The sequence below is a fragment of the Heliconius melpomene genome, chromosome 10 (assembly GCF_056956725.1).
Source record: "Heliconius melpomene rosina isolate 202511_hmr_F chromosome 10, ASM5695672v1, whole genome shotgun sequence".
In the NCBI taxonomy this organism is placed as follows: domain Eukaryota; kingdom Metazoa; phylum Arthropoda; class Insecta; order Lepidoptera; family Nymphalidae; genus Heliconius; species Heliconius melpomene.
The window spans coordinates 15,998,703-16,017,303 of NC_140398.1; the positions used below are offsets into that span (position 1 = coordinate 15,998,703).

At 33.1% G+C, this 18,601-nt stretch overlaps 1 protein-coding gene across 3 annotated transcripts in view; it reads left to right on the forward strand.

Annotated features, from left to right (window-relative positions):
* The window catches only part of ken (zinc finger and BTB domain-containing ken and barbie protein), a 36,083-nt gene extending 17,482 nt beyond the window's left edge, over positions 1 to 18,601 (forward strand). For 2 of the 3 annotated variants that reach the window (XM_085190979.1, XM_085190978.1), the window contains exons 2-5: positions 13,878 to 14,060; positions 14,338 to 14,458; positions 14,602 to 15,081; positions 15,191 to 18,601. In XM_085190979.1, coding sequence (XP_085047105.1) covers positions 13,885 to 14,060; positions 14,338 to 14,458; positions 14,602 to 15,081; positions 15,191 to 16,114 — 1,701 coding nt within the window. In that variant the 5' untranslated portion in view covers positions 13,878 to 13,884 and the 3' untranslated portion in view covers positions 16,115 to 18,601. Of the gene's footprint in view, positions 1 to 13,633; positions 13,778 to 13,877; positions 14,061 to 14,337; positions 14,459 to 14,601; positions 15,082 to 15,190 lie in introns of those variants that run through there. The other variant, XM_085190980.1, reaches the window with a different exon arrangement.

The following is an 18,601-nucleotide window of genomic DNA, read 5'->3' on the forward strand; positions in this document are numbered from 1 at the left end:
CTAAGAGGCACCATTTTAGTGAAAGAATAATGTTAGGTCATCCTTTGAATTAGATGTAATACGCAGTAATGCCATATGCACTTAGAAATCGTATTTAATTAAAAATAAGTATTATATAATATTTGATAAATCATTTAGATAATATAATTAAGTGACAAAGGCATTGCATCTGACTGTAAATAAAACGGTTGTGGGTTAGATTCCTACTTGGGAAAGAATATTTTTATTTCAGTGATCTGGTACCAATAAAATTTGGTGAGTCATCCTGTTATGCAGGTAAAAGCGTATGTAAAAAATAGAGAATAAAGAAATACAAGTAAATACTGAATAACAAAATAATAATTAGCAGGCATTATAGCATTAGGCAGCCTTTTGACACGGACTACTTCTGAAAGTAAAATTAAAAACAGTACTATATCAATTTGCTTAACTAATGGTTATAGGTTTTACGAATAATACTGTCATAAATAAACATACTTACCAAGAAGTCATAATGCACAAGTGTTTATTCCATTACCCATTAGCAAGTTACTTGTTCTAACATAGGATTGTAGTAAAAACACTTATATACTTATATTATCATATTTTTATATTTTCACATTTTCATACTTTCAATAAGAACGATTTATTTTCATTTCCCCGCTCTCGCAAGACAAAGCGCGACTTTAATGGCTCATTTTCATTATCGCTAACTCATTCGTTATTTATCATCTGGGGAGTCCCCAAATATGGTGTATCGCCTGATGAAAGTAGGCTTTATATATAGAGCATGCGGATATTCCCGGCAAATTACTTAGCAACCAATGAAATTCATCGGTAAGTGGATAGCGAGAGTAGCGCGGACCTTATGGCATGCGTGGACGAAAACGATTATAGCATGTCGTCCCTACGATATGAACCTGAACCATGACCTGCCTGAACCATGAACCATATGCCTGAACAAAAATCTTCCGCATACCAAATACTTGCGAATATATGTAGACTTTTCAGAAATAACTTTATTCATCATAAAAGAATTATATTATTTTAATTTCAACAAAGATAAAAGCAACGAAAAAGAAAAAAATATAATATACATAGTGAGTATTGACTAATAAATAATTGTAAATAACACGCTCGCGGAAACTATACGACAAAAGAAATTAAACAAAAAATAAATAATACATTCTATATTTCCAACAAACATAAAATAAATGATTTGCTGTACAGTTTTTTAATCAACTTTAGACACTAATAAGCTGTCGCCATTACGAATGCGTCAAGAGGCACAAATTCATAATTAAATTGACTCCTCTTAGCAATCGACAGGACATTAAATAATTATAACTGCACATATTTATACGGCTCTTCATGCACGTTCGGTGCACTTCCTTGATGCCCCGCCTTTGAACATCATTGTCGATATTCACACTGATAAATCCTACAGTTTATAACTAGTAAATAATTCATTTCTAGTATTTTAACAGTATTTTCACGATTTTTTTGCCGTACATAACCGGGGTTACATAGACACTCCGTTCCCCATTCGGACACTTCCGTTCCACATTTTCCACCGAATTCTTGAGGCTTAGCGTGTTGAGTCGCGCTATTAAACGCCGTGCTGTTACCTGGTTATCTTGGTTGGAATCGAACCCACAACCTTCGTATATACGATCACACGCTTGTGCTCCTGCGCTACGATGGCCTCATATAAGCTTAAAATTCTATAATGAAATTTATCATATTTTTAATGTATAGAGTAAGATTTCGTTTCGAGATTGTCTAAGGATTTCCTTTGTAACAGTGACGCATCTGTTAAGCAAGAATCTTAACCTAGGGAAATGAAAACAATTAAACAGCACTACCTGTTCCTCAATTAATTTTATTAAGTTGCATATTTCTGTATTTCTGTATAATTAGCCCATTATTTCTTCCTAGAAAATGTTCTAGCGATTCGTAAGATAACGTTATTCATATAATTATTTGTATTTTTTTTTCTAATAAAATGAAATAAAAAAACAATGAAGAAAAATGACGACACCTATCATATTATTTCACAGTAGCGAACATGAATGTTAGAATATATTTCTTTTATAATAAAATAAGATTTTTTGGTCCAAGGTCTAATATTTCCCAACAAGTGGCTGTAATGAAGGAAAAAGACAATTTTCTCATAGCACTTGATGCGTATCTAACAAAGCAACTGCATAATAACGATGCTGTTAAACACTAAGAGATTTTTATAAAAAAAACTTACCTTAAAAACTAAGGAAGATACTAGAAACAATACAATTAACATAAATTCGCTTTTATTACACGCTCGTCTGGGTTTTATTACGTTTTATAATTTTGAGTATAAGAAAACAAAATAAAAATTTGATCAATTTTGTAGGGAATATACATTTTTTTTAATTATCTTAAAATTTTGAACTTATATCGAGTTTAATAGTTTTAAACGTGAATATTCACATTTCTAGATTAATTGACTATCCAACACAAAAAGATTTTGTTAATTTAAACCGTTAGTTCCTGAGATAAGCCCGTTCAACCAATAACATCCTTCACTTTAATAATAACAGAACGGATTTGGATTATATTATATTTATATTTCAAAAGCCAAAATTCTTTATAAGTTATATTTTCTTAAACAACACAATATTAAGTGCTGATGTCAGAATTTTCTTGAGAACGCGAGTTATGGAAAATTGCCTTGTGCCCTCTACAGTACAAGTCACGTACGTAGAATGAACGAAGAGTAAAGTTTTCCTCAAACCATTTCAATTTACACATATTTATTTGAACATAAACATAAAATTTCCCAAGTCGCTTTTTTTCGCTTAAACGTGTTTATTATTCATATTTGACACGTCTTATTTATTTTTCAAAGTAAATAAGAAATATGAGTTTGACTAAGTGTTAGACAAAACATAAATGTTATTTATTTTTATTCGATACATTATAGAAGGGTAGGTAGAGAAAACCTAGTATATAAAACTCTCCTTTCTCAACTTTCTACTCAATTTTCGAGATTTACAACTATTCTTACATGTTGTGGGGCGGAATTCAAAGCTTTGTCTAACATTTAACATTATTATTAAAGAAAAGTTTCTTTAACTTAGATACATCTAACTTAGAATAATCTCACCGAAAATAAAAATCACGTAACAAAGATGTAAAAGCAAGGAAATCAAAACCAAGTCGCTACAAGTTACGTGGTCGATTACGTAAAGCCTTTCGTATACTTTCTCTGTCAGCAAAATTTAGCGTGAACGGTTGCGCAAGCACGAAATGGCAGTCGACTAAATTTCATCATTTTGTACAGCGAGAGAAGATCAACACGACTTATACGGTGGTCTGTGACGAAATGTGAAATGTGAAGTTTCTCCAGATTTTGGAGAATAGTTCACAAATTGTGGGACACGATGTGAATCCTTTGTATCCGATACTGATTAATGTCGATGTGGTGGGGTGGTTTTAATTTTTTTAGATTTTAGCGGTATATTGCAATGACTGGAAAATTAGGACGAAAGTGGGAAATGGTCTATCTTAACATAAGACTCTCTGTCTGTGACATTTCTTATAACACGATAAAATTTTCAACAACGTCATCCATGTATTTTCAGTTTTCACACACGCAAAACACATAAACAAAAATATTTATATTCTTTAAATCTCAATTTTTTAACGTTTTTAATAAAACCAGAAATCCAATAAAATTGCTGATTTTGAACAAGAAAATGTAATTTTATGCAAAATATAATTTAAATTTATTTTAACCTAAATGAATTTTGTGTTGATTACCGCTTAATTTTACCTAACGCTGATGTGAATTGTGAGGTAACTTTCTAAAAACTGCTCGAGTGACCTTGAAATAAAACGTTCTTACAAAACCGCGGGCCACTCGCCGGCCCTATCTCCCCCTCCTGTGCAACGCGCGGATCTACGCATGCCCCACCACTGCCGCCCGTGTGTGCCCCACCCACACACGCACAGACACGTGTAGTACGCTAGTGCTGTGCTATATGAGTAGAAAAGACTAGTGAAATATCTAGCTCGGTCTTAAAAATTAACGCCAATTATATCTCGAGTTGTGCACATGTTTATGCTATAAAAGGAAATGTAGAGGAAAAGTTCTAAGAAGCTGACTTATTCGGAATGCGGATGATTGGATAGTGATGATTCACTAAAACTTCTCATGTATTCGCTTTCTTGATGGAGCAAAATGAAATTATTGAACTAATAACCTTTCCATGTGGAAGTATATAGTTTTCATAGTTACACCTTGACCCGATGCGCGCTAACAACAATCACCTTAAAAATTCTAGCAGTTTTGAAATCATCACCTTCCAAATAAGTGAAATCCTTGAACATGCTAAGTGGGTCATGATCAGGTTCCAATATGTCTCGTTGTCGGTTATTACCATTGAGTAGTAGCGGCGTAGATATGTTGCGCAACACTGTTGACTTTCATCCTGAAGGTCAAGTGCCATCCTATTTCAAAATGGACCTTGGTCGAGTCTAGTTTACCTCGGAACGGCGAGACAAGAATCGAACCGAATAAACGGAAGCTGTTATATCTAATCAACACTAAATTCCGTTTTTATATATATATTATTTAACTAATAAACATAACTGTCAAGTAAATCATATAAATTATTTTAATATTCCTAAGACTATAAGACACGTCAAGGTCACGAAACTTTGCAGCGTGAGAATCGCTTCTACGTAGGTATATATATATGACTTAATCTGTCATAATTTGTTATAATAATACGGGCGATATTCAAATGACTGTCTACAATCATATCCGACCTTTTCTAAGACACGTTCGTTATAAATAGTCATCTAACTGCAACGGTGATCGCAAAATGTCGAACACGAACTCGATTTCTTACCACTGTGAAGTGCGAACGAAAATACAGAAATACTCGAAAAGCCTTTACCTTAGACTTCGATGTAGGTATTCAAATTGTTGCTAGTTACTTTTCTTCCCTCACGACTAAACCTGACCTCTTATTTATTAGTTGATTATATGTAAATCACGTTTATTGAAAGACACTGTTCTCTCATTTAAAACATAACATTTGTGAAGTATCGAGTCAAATAATATACAGTTTAACTAATTTCTAGCGCGAAGCCGACAATTATTTGTCAGTTGAAGTATCTGGCACAAGAAATCAATCGTCAATCAAACGCAAGGTGAGAGTATACTCGTATGTAACTGTGGAAGCTATTTTAGCAGCATCGAAGGTAAAACTCATTCGCGCTTTCGGCTGGTCTCTTTACAAGGGTACGGTGCCATTTATAAATAAATACATTTGTGAGTTGCCAAGCTCGGTTTGGGCATGGCCTCATCTAACAAGTACATGGAAGTATGCGCGTATTTGAATACAATTCAGATTTGTGGTTTGCTGTGTGGATTGAATACGCTGTACACTAGTAAGTACGCCAGTAGGTACAGCTGCTAAGTGGTAGTCAGTGAGCGTATTGTTTGGATGTGAACGCTGCTTTACTTGTTGATGCCACGCCCTTGCCGTTTAGTCTAATGCGACAATAAAATTCTACCAATCATTCTGCGTGGCACCGCTGGATTGTGTCATCATATGGAACACTCGACTCGCATTCTTTATTATATAAAACAATAATAACAAGAGACAAAAGATAGTATCTATCTCTATAAATACGATACGTGCTTTTGGTAAAATTACAAAAATGTGAACGTAAATGTATTAATAACAAATAAGTTATTTACTATTTATAAAGCGCAGAACGGGAACAGAGATGTCACCGAAAAAAACTTATCTCAACGACAATGATCTCACGCGACTCTTGCCGACACTGATTAACATTTTAACAGTTCCTTGTTTTGCTACGTAGAAGAAATTATCGGTATGTTATCGTTTCCCAAAAGTCAGATGCGGGCTCGTAATCGCACTCATAGTAAACAAACGCGCGTGAATTTACCCAATGCGTAGAATCTTCGTAAAATATTTATAGAGACCAATTGTTTAGATCTGTAGAAGAGTAGGTGCAGATGCACCAAGATTGTTAAATTGGCCCCGGAATCTTATGAATGAACTGATATTTGTTGTTACCGCCGTTACATAATGGCTGTATGTGCTGGCACTAAACACTCCGTCCGAAGGCCGCCGGTACAAAGCGTGTGGCGCGCGGCGTATCGGCCACGCGCGCCCCGCTACTTCCTGTTTGACAACTATCGACTTACATCACTATCGCTTTCTGTCATACTTTGCACGGCTGTTAGATGCTTGTAAAGGGGTCCGCCCTGTTGCTAAGTACTTTGTGGGATTGTCATTGAAACATTGGTACCGGAATAACTGGTGGTGCTCTCGGTCTTCCTTATTTATGTTATTATTTGATAAGCATGGCCGCAATGTAACTAATCGTGGCCCAATTTTGTGGACCAGCGTGAAATATTTAACGATAGTGTAGTAAACTCCAAGGAACGCGGAGTGAGCGTTAAAATGGAAACGAACAATTCAATTAAACCGATCATTTCAGGCCTTTAAATGGAGCGTGAAAATGTCACAGCTCGTGGGACTTTGTACGAATGTGGTCCAGCGGGCTGTTAGCAGTCAGCTTCGCGTACCAACGCTTCAGAGCATGCTCAGCCGTGGATACCAGACAAGTTAATTGTTTGCTACATTCCTAGCGATCCTATTTATTGGTGCGCGTGTGATTGACTAAATTAGCGTCTAATTTCATGTTTAATTTGCTCGATAAGTCAATGTAAGAATGGTAGTGTTATGGAATTTTAGTCCATTTTCTAGAATATTGGTATTTAGAATGATGAAATTTAACTAAACTATGTTATACTGAATTTTGTATAAACCTGCACAATAGCTATGAACTTATAACTCGTTACGTTAAAGCAATAAAGAAGCAACTCAACTTATCTACATACCATTACATTACCCAATCTCTCGATGACATTCACGGCTAAAGCTATAAATATCGTGTCATAATGATGATAATTCGCGTGGGATCAAATTCGACATCCGTTGATAGGTTGGATTTATATTAAATAAAAATTATTATTATATTTTTTGTTCACAGCTTTACGCTGTATACCTACTACAGCAGAGTAGACAAAAGGAACCTAGCTTTAGGAAATTCCGGTACTCATTTTCCACCGTATTTTCGAGACATTTGCGTGTTAAATGGCGGAAGTCAATGCCTTGCTTGTTATCCGAGCGGGGACCTTCAGTGGGAATCGAACCCACAACAGTCGCATTTACGATTGGACGTCGCGTATATTATAGTTATAGATGTATTGGACTCAATATTTCAGTAATTTCACGTTACTCGTCAAAGAGAAAGGAAGGAGTATTACAAAATTATTGCTTCGAAATAGATTGTTTGTTAACACGACAGTAACGAATTAGGAAAGTTGCACTGCTACTAGCTCTCTCTGTTAACTTATTTCAAGAGTTCTTATAAAACATGTTTCTTTGCGTTCCACGCTGTGTCCCGCCTAAAGCAGAGTAGAAAAAACCTGGTGTCAAGACGTAGTGTCTTGACACCAGGTTTTTTCTTCATGCAATTTTCGCCCTAACTAAAGACATTACGGGATACTGCACTTTGCCGTAGCAGAGCGGGAAATGAAAACATATTTTTGAAGTTTCCAAGAATTTGTAATATCAATTAAATATACTTAATGATAAATCCAAAATCCTACAAAAAATAAGGCTAATTGATTAGAGTACTAGCGAAAACGATTTATTAGTTTATAGTAATTAGAAATTACGAAATAGGTAAAAACGCAGTTTCAACATAATTTTAAGTTTTGATTTCTTAAGAAATCTCATAGCCCGCCACTCATCACTGAATGGAATTATGTCTTGGCTCTATATTCCCTTTGCCTTCCCTGCATTATATTTGATTTATAATATACTATATATCGTCGAGCTAAAAAAAATATGAAATAACAATATATTTTTATATTAATAAGAAATATTTAACGCACACTTAATTTTCGTAATATAAATTAGGCAACGGCGGGAAAAGCTACTTTTTTCAATCTTACGCTCCACTAGGCGAACGACTACAATTTCATGCTTGTTTCAATTTCAACACTACTTATTTCACAAAACACTGTCGTTCGTTACTTTGTTCCTTACATTGGTCGTATACCAATTAGTTGTTACTGTCATTTAAGTAATTCGTATTAAATATTTCCTTTTTTGATGATATTTTTATATTTTTTGCTACGATTTTAGCGTGAAAGGCGCTGGTTCGTATCCAAATATTAAATCTAGATATTTTACTATTTATCTATCTTTATCATCTCTATCTCTATCTTTATCTTATCTATCTTTTGTTAAATAAAGCTAAATAAATCTTTCTTCGCTGATTTTCACAACGTATATTGAATCATATATTTTTTCCAACACATTAAAAATAATTACAATAAGAAATATAATGTTGTGAAACTAAATAAATAATAATAATGGCACAAATTAATTATTTTATATAGTATCCATAACAGTGTAAAACAAGTAGTTTTTCTCGAGATTTAAAACAATATATTAACAATAGCTAAATAAACATAAGTAAAACAAACAAATAAATCTTTCATTCACACCATAAACAGAGTTCTTTGAAAATACACGTGTTTCGTGTACGTAATATAAATCATATTTTCTATAACATACTTATATTTAATGATTGCCTCAGGTTTTTCCATACAATGCGCACGAAAGTTTCTTTTGCGAAAGTATTCCGAGCGCGCGCCAATTCTCGATTCACGCACTACATTAGGTATTACAATAAAATGTTTTGATCAAACAATTAAATTATTATACACTGATATACTTGATTACGTTCAAATTGTTGAATTTCTTTCTTTTCTTTCATAATGTTAAATTTTACTTGTAATTAAAAAATCATAGAGAGGCTAGAAAAAATATTTAACCAGGTAAAGATCTAGTACGAAAACGCCAAGATATTGAAGATGTGTAAATAAAATAAATAAAAATCTATTTTTAGAAAGCGTAGCTTGATAAGAACTTATGGCTTAGTAGTCAAAGTGCTTGGACGGCTTCCAAGAGGCGCGGATTCGATTTACATTTTAAAATATTTCAATATTTATACAATTCTATTCTATTAATTTTAGCCATTTCACTTATTGTTATTATAGTTTTACATATTGCTTTACATAATTGTAACGTAAGTGCTATTCTGATGTATAAGCAATATTAATATAAAGTTTCATCTAAATCCGTTCAGAAGTTTTTGCGTGTTCATGGAACAAACATTCACACTTCTAATATTAGTAGGATATATCGTAAATCTAAAGCAATTATCTTAATTACACGGCGCTACTGTACTTAGAGATACATCCTTTTAGAGCGCATATCATAAAACACCTTCAACGGAAAACTTAGATAGGAATTTGCGAATGCTAAAACGCACCTTTTTAATTAGACATACTAATTAGAAACAAGAATTTATAATTTACATATGTATGTATAGATATATTATATAGAAATAACAGATTAAAAAATATTGTTATAGTATATGTATTATGTATTTAATTTCAATTTCATATTGATATTAATTTGATTTTAAAAACTTTACGGTTACTTAAATTTATTAAAACACATCAATAAATTCAGATCTCTACAATTTTTGTATCTTCAGTATAAAAATAGACAATAATAAAAAAAATACTATATATTCAAATTTGTCAGTCATCCAAAAACCAAGTGTTATGAATTATGATCAAATATACTCTATAATATTTGTACTATCTTTCCTCTTTCTTCTTTTTCCCCTACTAATCGAGCATAGCGGAAAATGGAGAACGTAAAGACTTCATTAAATTAAATATCATTACATATACCTTTAGCATATAAAAAAACTATCAATAATTGTATTCACAAGTACCAAGATGATGTAGTTTGACCATTCTAAGACGGTATGTATCTAATTAATGTGGGTAGAATTATGTAACGCTTGTATTTCTTTTATGTTCCGGCCTTGAGCTGTACTTGTACTTGATACTTGTTCTGAGACATTTTTATTGCTCGGTGTCAACATAAGTGATATCTGTTTCTATACTTCCTGTTTATATTTATTTATGTATACGAGTATGTATGGCTGAGAATGTTTTTAATTGTTTTTAGAAAACTTTTTTTTAAAGCAACTAAAATTATAAGCTCGCGCGTTGGGTGTAGTCTAGACTTAGTCAGGCACATAATGAAAATTTAATAATTATAAATATTAATAATTATTAATAATTTAATATGGAAACCAAAGAAGTTATGTGTATGTTAAAATGAAAATAATTATACTTCACTCAGTTGATATTTACTCTGCCAAAAGAGCTGTAATTGTATTTAATGTATTTACCTTAATTAAACCCCCAATTAAAAATGTTCTCATCGCATTCGGTTACGGATTGTTATTTTTGACATTTCATATATTTCATATTTAACACATAATTCAAGGAACTGTATGTGATCCTAAATTCTTACATTGATTTTTTACGTAATTTTGAAACAAGAGTGTGTACTTTAAACATAATATTTCAAATAGCATTTAGCATACAACACGTTTTCTGTGTTAAGTCAAAGTATAATGTGCCAAGTTTCATCAAAATCCCTACAGCCATTCTTATGTCATTGAGTAATAAGCTTTCACATTTAAAATAATAATATAAGTAGCTACATTAGTAATTACGTATCGCCTTCGTATTACAAAATTAACGAGTGAAAGGTAAATAATTATCAATGAAATGAATACGGAATGTTTCCGGAATTTTGTTTACTATGACCGCGGTGAAAGTGAATTACCGAAGGTCAATAGGTATATATAAGAAAAGCTAAGATTGATAAAATATGTAGGTACATACTTTGAATTCGTTATTTGAAGCAAGTGGCGACATCTTTTATTAGTTCAGTTGAACTTTTAGCGCCATCTTTCGGCGGCGCACAGAAAGTAATGGAAAGTTTAACGTTACTTGTAAAGGTGGCCAACAGATATCAGTGTAAACAAAATTATATTTCTTTAAATATACTTTTGCGATTTATATTATAACCGTTTAGCTTTTGTTTAATATTAAAAATACAAATATTTAGTTACATATCTATCTCTACAAAACTTCAAGATATTCAATTGTTCTGATATATAACATATAATTTTCTATGAACAAACACCAAGCAACCCTGCAGATACGGCCGACACGAGTCGCTTGGCGCGCACAATGGCGGGCGAGCCTGACGCGCGCTGCTGCTCACGCGGCGCCCTGAAAATGTCACAATGCCAACTATTTTCATGTGACTTTTCACTATTTGAACACGTTTAATTCACTTAGTTATATTTTTTAGCATCACGCTTTAGTAGCCAAGGTAGGCAGAAGAACTTAGTGTCAAGATATTTCGGTGTGTCGAGTGGCGGAACTCAGCGCGGCCTTATTTTATTGCCAAAGCTAGGAAAAGCAACAACCGCTGCACTCAAATTTATCATATAAAATTATATACTCAAGTTACAAAACTCCAAAGACTGCTAGATTCTTCATATAATAAAATAAAAAAGGAAACTGTAATAAAATGTTATTTAAGCTAACTAATTTATAACATCCAAAAAGATTAATTATAAAATATTTCAACACTATAGAAGTATAGACCAATTTAACAATAATAGAAATATATAATAAACGTACTTTTTATATCGAAACAACCGAGTTCATTGCTCAAGGTGAATGTGAATTTTACATCACGATTTACCACAGAATTTGTAATGCTTTTCTTAACAACGCAAAAAATTTAATGTGGCTTTTTTTTAAATAAAATTAAAGACTGTAAGGTAATTGTTATATATATGGTACATACTGTCCAATTCAATAATAATCAGTAGCGAAGAATTACTAAGTATTACATAGCGTATTATTCGCATTCGCATTCGCATTCGTATAATCGAGTTTATTAGTATATTTTAGAAATTCGTATAAAAAATTGAACCCGCGCTCAAAACTGTACAAGCGCTCTGACCACTAACCCACACATTCTTATTAAACTACGTCGAAATTCTTAACTTTCTACTTAGCAGCTTAAAATCGCTTATGCTTATACTTGTGGATTCATCGAATTTTCCTATTTTCATTATTATTTTATTTTCAATAATATTTTTGAACTATTAGGATCTTAATTCAAGACTACAAGGAATATTTTTTTTATTTTTATCAAATTCTACATTTATCACCACGCATAGAAAAAAATATATATAATTAACAATTCAAATGAATTTCAATATACAAATGTTTCAAACGATTAAACAGCTCTCAAGGAAATGGTCCTTTGTTCTGAGAGCGCGTTTTTATACACACATACCTACTCCTTGCGAGCTAATTAGATTTAAGTATTTGTATGCTAATACATTTTTTATAAGCATTTTTTATGTGCGTTTCGAAACAACTTTTAATTATTTGCGAATAAAATAGCTGTTCAACTCAAGCTATTTATTATATCCTTTGTTTATTTTATGCGGAGTAATTAATATATTTTTAGAGATATTACCATGAAATGAAAATAGTTCATTCGCCCGAGCAGAAATCGAATCGGGAACTGTCACATTAACAGTCAGATACTTTGCCGTCGTCAAGTGCACTATGATATACAGACTATTTATAAACATAAACCTTAAGCTATTAACAGCAAAGAGAACAATCGGCGTTGCGTCCCACCACTCAACACGCAATACCTCGAAAATTCTGTGGAAAGTGGGAATCGGAATCACTAGTTTCTTCTGCCTACCACATTTTATGCACAATACAGAGTGGCTGGAAACAATCGCATACAGAAGTAAAAAAAAATGCAATAAAGCAATAATTCATATTGTAAAACACATTTAACACGAAGAACAATTCTTCTAAGCAATTTCTTTCTAAACGCCGCGACGAAGACGCCTCTGATCGTCATATAAACGGTCTTGCGTTACAACGCTAATAACTAGTTGCGACTTGCGATACATTATCAGGCCAAGGTCGGTTGCGACAGACTTTCTAGCACTTGCTACTAGGACGACGTGTCGGTGTCGGCTTCATTTAAATTCATCTCACCTTACGACCTTTTTTGATTGGGACATATTTATAAATGGCCATTGTACCCACAAAATGCTGAATACTTTTTTTTGGTTCACGTTGTATCCCGTATTGTGGGCAGGGGAATTTATTTCTTGACACATTGCGTGTTGAGTTGCGAAACTCAACGCCGCGCTTTGCCTTGTTACCAGAATGAGAGAATGAAAATATAAAATAATTCACTCCCTCGATTGGAAATCGAATTCGTGATGATTACATCACGTTTACAGTCACTACACCACGACAATTTATTATTATTTATTCTATTTATAAGAATTTGCCGCTATCGATGATATTGAAATTTAACGTTTAACAGTTCACTGGCTACAACCTTGTCTTCCTTTACATCGGCGTTTCGAGTCTAATATAGATCGAGATTAATGAACCGAAAATATGGCAAACCTCAATTCTGTACGATTTCACTTATTAGGTACATAGTACCGACTATCGTGCTAGAAAATGATAAATCTCACGAAACTACAATTTGGATGATTTGTTTAATATTTTCTACACGGGAAGGAGCACGCTATATAGTTGATTATGTTTTATTTGTTTAGCGCCAAGTACTACGACGATGAACTGAATGCACAATTTTTAATATATCTGCCATATTACTTCAGATTCAGTCAATCACAACTTAAAGACGCGTCTATTACCTACAATAAATATCTATGAAATACTGAAATTACAACATAGGTATGCATTACCATCTTGCGACAAATTGATAGTTTAAAAATTGCTTTATTTTAAATTGATTTAATTATAAATTTACTAATATAACAATTTTTATTTCCAGTGCTGGAATGATGGGTGAGGGGCTGCTGACGCTCACGTACGGCAAGCACCACGCCTGCATCCTGAACGAGGTGGGCGCGGCGTGGCGCGGCGCACGCTACTCCGACCTGGTGCTGGTGTGCGACGACGCCGTGCCTCTTGCGGCGCACCGGATCGTCATGGCAGCTGCCAGCCCTTTGATAAGGTAAAACATTATTTCAATTTCAAAAAAATATTGTTTTATAAACACCCCATATTTCGTTGTTTGTTCAGTTTAGGCATATTGGACGTTTAGCCATAGATCATAAAATTCTTTAGCCTTACTTGAACGCGAAAAGACAAATCATTTAAACTTTTATACATTTAATTATACCCCGAGGTAGGATCAAATATAACCATCGCAGCATATATAAAACATGATCTTAAAACTCTACAATAGGCTTTTAATGTTAATATATTATAAATGATTTTTTTATTTTCAGAAAAATACTGGATGACACACCATCTATTGAAAATCCAGTCACAATTCACATGTCGGGCATCAACAGCACACTAATGAGACATTTACTTGTTTTCTTATATAGCGGACAAGCATATATCGAGGTAGGCTTTGTTATATTTCCTATCATTAGAATATAATGTCCCAAAGATATATAAAATAATTTTAATAAATATTTTTTTACTTCAACAAATAAAATAGTTTTAATAAAAAAATAATATATTAATATTGTATCATTTTCTTTCAGTCTGGTGAAATAGATGATATGCAGGAGCTATTCGAATTGTTGGAAATTAAGTCAGACGTATGGAAATCTACAAAAGAAAGACAACAGGCAGAAGAGCGAAACAGATCGTGCGATAGATTAAAAGGCAAAAATTTCAAAACTGATATAAACAGCAATGAAAGTAGTAAACATGATGCACCATCCGGATCTTCACATTCAGAGAGCGAACGAGTTACACCAAGCGCAGGCTACAGTAAAGACAAAGAACGTGAATCTGATTCTATGACTATAAAGAAAGAAAATATGTCAACTAGTAGTAACGATGAAAGAGATGATGACGATCCAGAAAGTGACAAACGGGATAAAGAATGTGGCAGGGTTTCGTCACGTCGGCGGAGTTCTTCCAATCCTGTAAATTTATCACTAGCAAGAAATTCAGAGAACACAAGTAGCGAACATGACGATTCACAAGACCTGGATGTTGAAACTGTTGCAGCAAAGGTAATTTTTTATAACTGCATATCTGCTTTATATTTCATAAAAAAAATGTTGGCTACGTTAATAAGTCGAATCAATGACATTTATTATATTATTTTGTACTTTTTCCCAGAATATTGGAAGGAGACGATCAACCTCTTCAAGCCAAGACGACCAACCACAAGAAACTGTTTATAGAAGGCAATTATTAAGTGATAGATTAGGACGGGGCATTGACAGAGCAAAAAGGAAATCCCATTATTTGGAACCACCAGAGTTAGATTTGAGGACTGTTAAACTAGAAGAATACCAACACCTCAAGACAACTGATAATGAATTTATGGCCCTTGTTCAACCTTCACCCGAAAACTACGTAGTGACCCCACACAGAAAAAGAAGACCTGGCTTTCATAATTCACCATCACAGAATCCTCCATTTGTATCATTTCCCCCGAGTTATTTAGAAGAGATGGCCCATTTACGATATGCACAAGGACCTGGCGTGGCTGCAGGAGTAGCTAGACTTGGAGCATTACATCAGATAAGTGCTTCAGCACCTCCATATTTACCGGAACGAAGTGCTACTCCACCAGCAGCGGCACACGATGACGCTCTTAAATATCGACCTCCTAGTGCAGGGTCCTGGGGGCCATGGCTTTGCCAACCACAAATGGGAGGAGACGAAGCGCCATCAACAGAACACGAACAAGGTTCAAGTAAACAAGCACCGGTTCGTGAATACCGTTGTGAATACTGTGGCAAACAATTTGGTATGTCTTGGAATCTCAAAACTCATCTTCGAGTTCATACAGGTGAAAAACCGTTTGCATGTCGACTATGTGTTGCTATGTTCAAACAGAAAGCCCACTTGTTGAAACATTTATGCTCTGTACATCGGAACGTAATATCATCTAGTGAAAACGATGGACGGACCAACACGCCCGGACGCTTCAATTGCTGTTTCTGTCAGTTAACGTTCGAAGCTCTACCAGAGTTAATCAGACATCTTTCCGGGCCACACAACAGTTTGCTTTTAAGTAAAAACCTACACGAATGACGCCTGCCTACATGACGCGATCATGTGCGTTCTATTGGACTTTGAAACTTCTCTCTCGACCAGAGAGCTCAATTGTGATATGTGTTTAAAATGGATATATTTTAGGTGTTTAGTTTTAAGTACATTATCGCAGAGCGATACTCATAGTAAAGCATTCGCGAGTAAAGGTTACTGCGAATGTTATGTAACTTTTTTTTAATTTAAAATCATATTTGCCGAATGGGTCCAAATTATTATAATTTGTTTAAAAATTATAATCCGGGACCAATACCTTCCGAGATAGTATTTATTTTATTTGAAAGATATATTTTCACTAGCATAAATATTATTTAAAAGCCACCGACACATTAATTCCTTAAGCATAGAAAATAGATATGATTGTCGAAGAAAAGTTGCGAATGTAATACAGCCTTTATAGTAGGAACGTCACACGAACTACCTCCTAGTAGTAATCAATGTTTCATGAAAGTACCGGTGACATTGTGCAAGCGAAGACAGTTCATGTCTCTAGTCAGAATTGGAACTTAGAATTGACAAATGATTGTGTTGTTCATTCACTTAAAGTAGTACAAATTGTAATTGTATTATTATCATTCAGAAATCCTCTTATCTCAAATAAACTTACACTTTAATTTTTGTTCCATTTAATCTGACTTTGGCATTTCGCAGCTTTTCGGACATTTAAAATCTCATTATTAGTTTTTATTACTTGCGTAATTTCTAAATATAGAAACATTGTGTTCGTAATATTAAATTCGACTATGCCTTCACTTGTTCGTGCCGACTATTTTTCATTGTGGATGAACACCAAAGATTTGTAAAGCATTGACGTTGTTTTGGTGTATACATTTAAGAGAAATTTTAGGGACCTGAAATGATTTCGATGTGTTAAACTTAACGTATTATATTTAGGTACCAATTTAATAATCTCACGACTGTAGTTTACTTACTGATGTGTAATGTATCTTCTATGTACTTTCGTAATTCCACTACCAGCTTATAAGAGCTTGATCGCTATTTTTTACTTTTACTACCTATCTTAGTATTAATTATAACTATGACTCGGCATTATGTTCAAATTTAAATATTGTATCGCCTTGTCCTTACTTTATACTTTAGACTTTTTAATCTTTAATGATTTCCCTAAAGCGCACTAGTACCGTGGCCAGTTATTTATAAACTGATATCTTACATTAGTTAAACTGTATGGTTGATTGTTTATCTTTATATGTTCTGTACTTTTTATTCTTGCAATGTTATTATCGAAGACCAAAAGTGATTCGTCGCTTTAATTTTAAGCCAAAAGTTTGAGCTGTCTAAAGTTCGCTATCAATAAGTTTCGTTTGACATAATTTCGAATTTTGAATGAGCAATAATTAGAAATTGTATGTAGGCCTTATTTTATTGTTAATACTCATTTTTGGAAAATGTAGATTACCTACCGCATGAAAAATTAGGTAGTATATTCAATGTATGTATCAGGTAATAATTTTTGTAGACTCTACTTTTATTGACTTATTTGAAAACTAAAGTTACCAGAAATTTGTTCAAAACTTAGTAATATAATTGACAGAGTTGTCGAATCGCTTTAATAATAAATAATTTCCTTTTGTTACCTATCGTTATACCTGATATTTTATTTTACGTGTTTTGTTTTTATTGAGGTATTTTTTTTAATTGGGGAACAATTTAATCTTAAGAAACGTGATTTGATTTGTTAGTTGTATGTGATAAATGTTATTAATGTAAGGCGATGAACAATAAAAGGAATGGAGTCTTCCTGCTTTCTTTTTGTCTTTTTTTTGTAAATATTTTGTACTATAATTTTACGCCGCATGACAAAATCGTCCATAAAAACAATCGCTGCCGCTAATACGTAAAACGTTTACTCGAACAAATATTCTATATTTTTTACAATCCTAAAATACTTCCGTAGCATGTAAGGTTGTTGTGATATTCCGGAGGAGAGACGGAGATGCCTTTACGTGTCAATGCAAATTTTACATATCGAGTGTTTCTTACATTTCATATATGAATTTACGTGTTTTTTTTTTTTCATTTGAACGCCAAAAATAAAGCAAAGTAACTAAATTCCGAATTTAGAGTATTACTTATTATTTGTTTAATAAAAGTAAAATTAACAAAAATCTATGCATATTTATTTTACATATTCATAAAAAAATATAAGAAACACTCGAAACTTTACACGTTTGTAATAAAAATGTTTCTATTTAGAACATGACTTAGTTTATAATGTAAATACTTAGTTCGTAAGCTAAAACAGTTAAAAAAAACTTAATTTGTTGAACTTGAATAAATTGTCTTCGTTAAAAATTAAAATTGTAAATTATAAAAGTATTTTCACAAGTTTTTCTATCACATACTGTATGTACAATTTTTTGTAGATATTTTTTAGAATAATATAACATTCTGTAAATGTGTTCTTACCCTAGTAAATTAAATAACGAGAGTATTTTTAGTTACAAA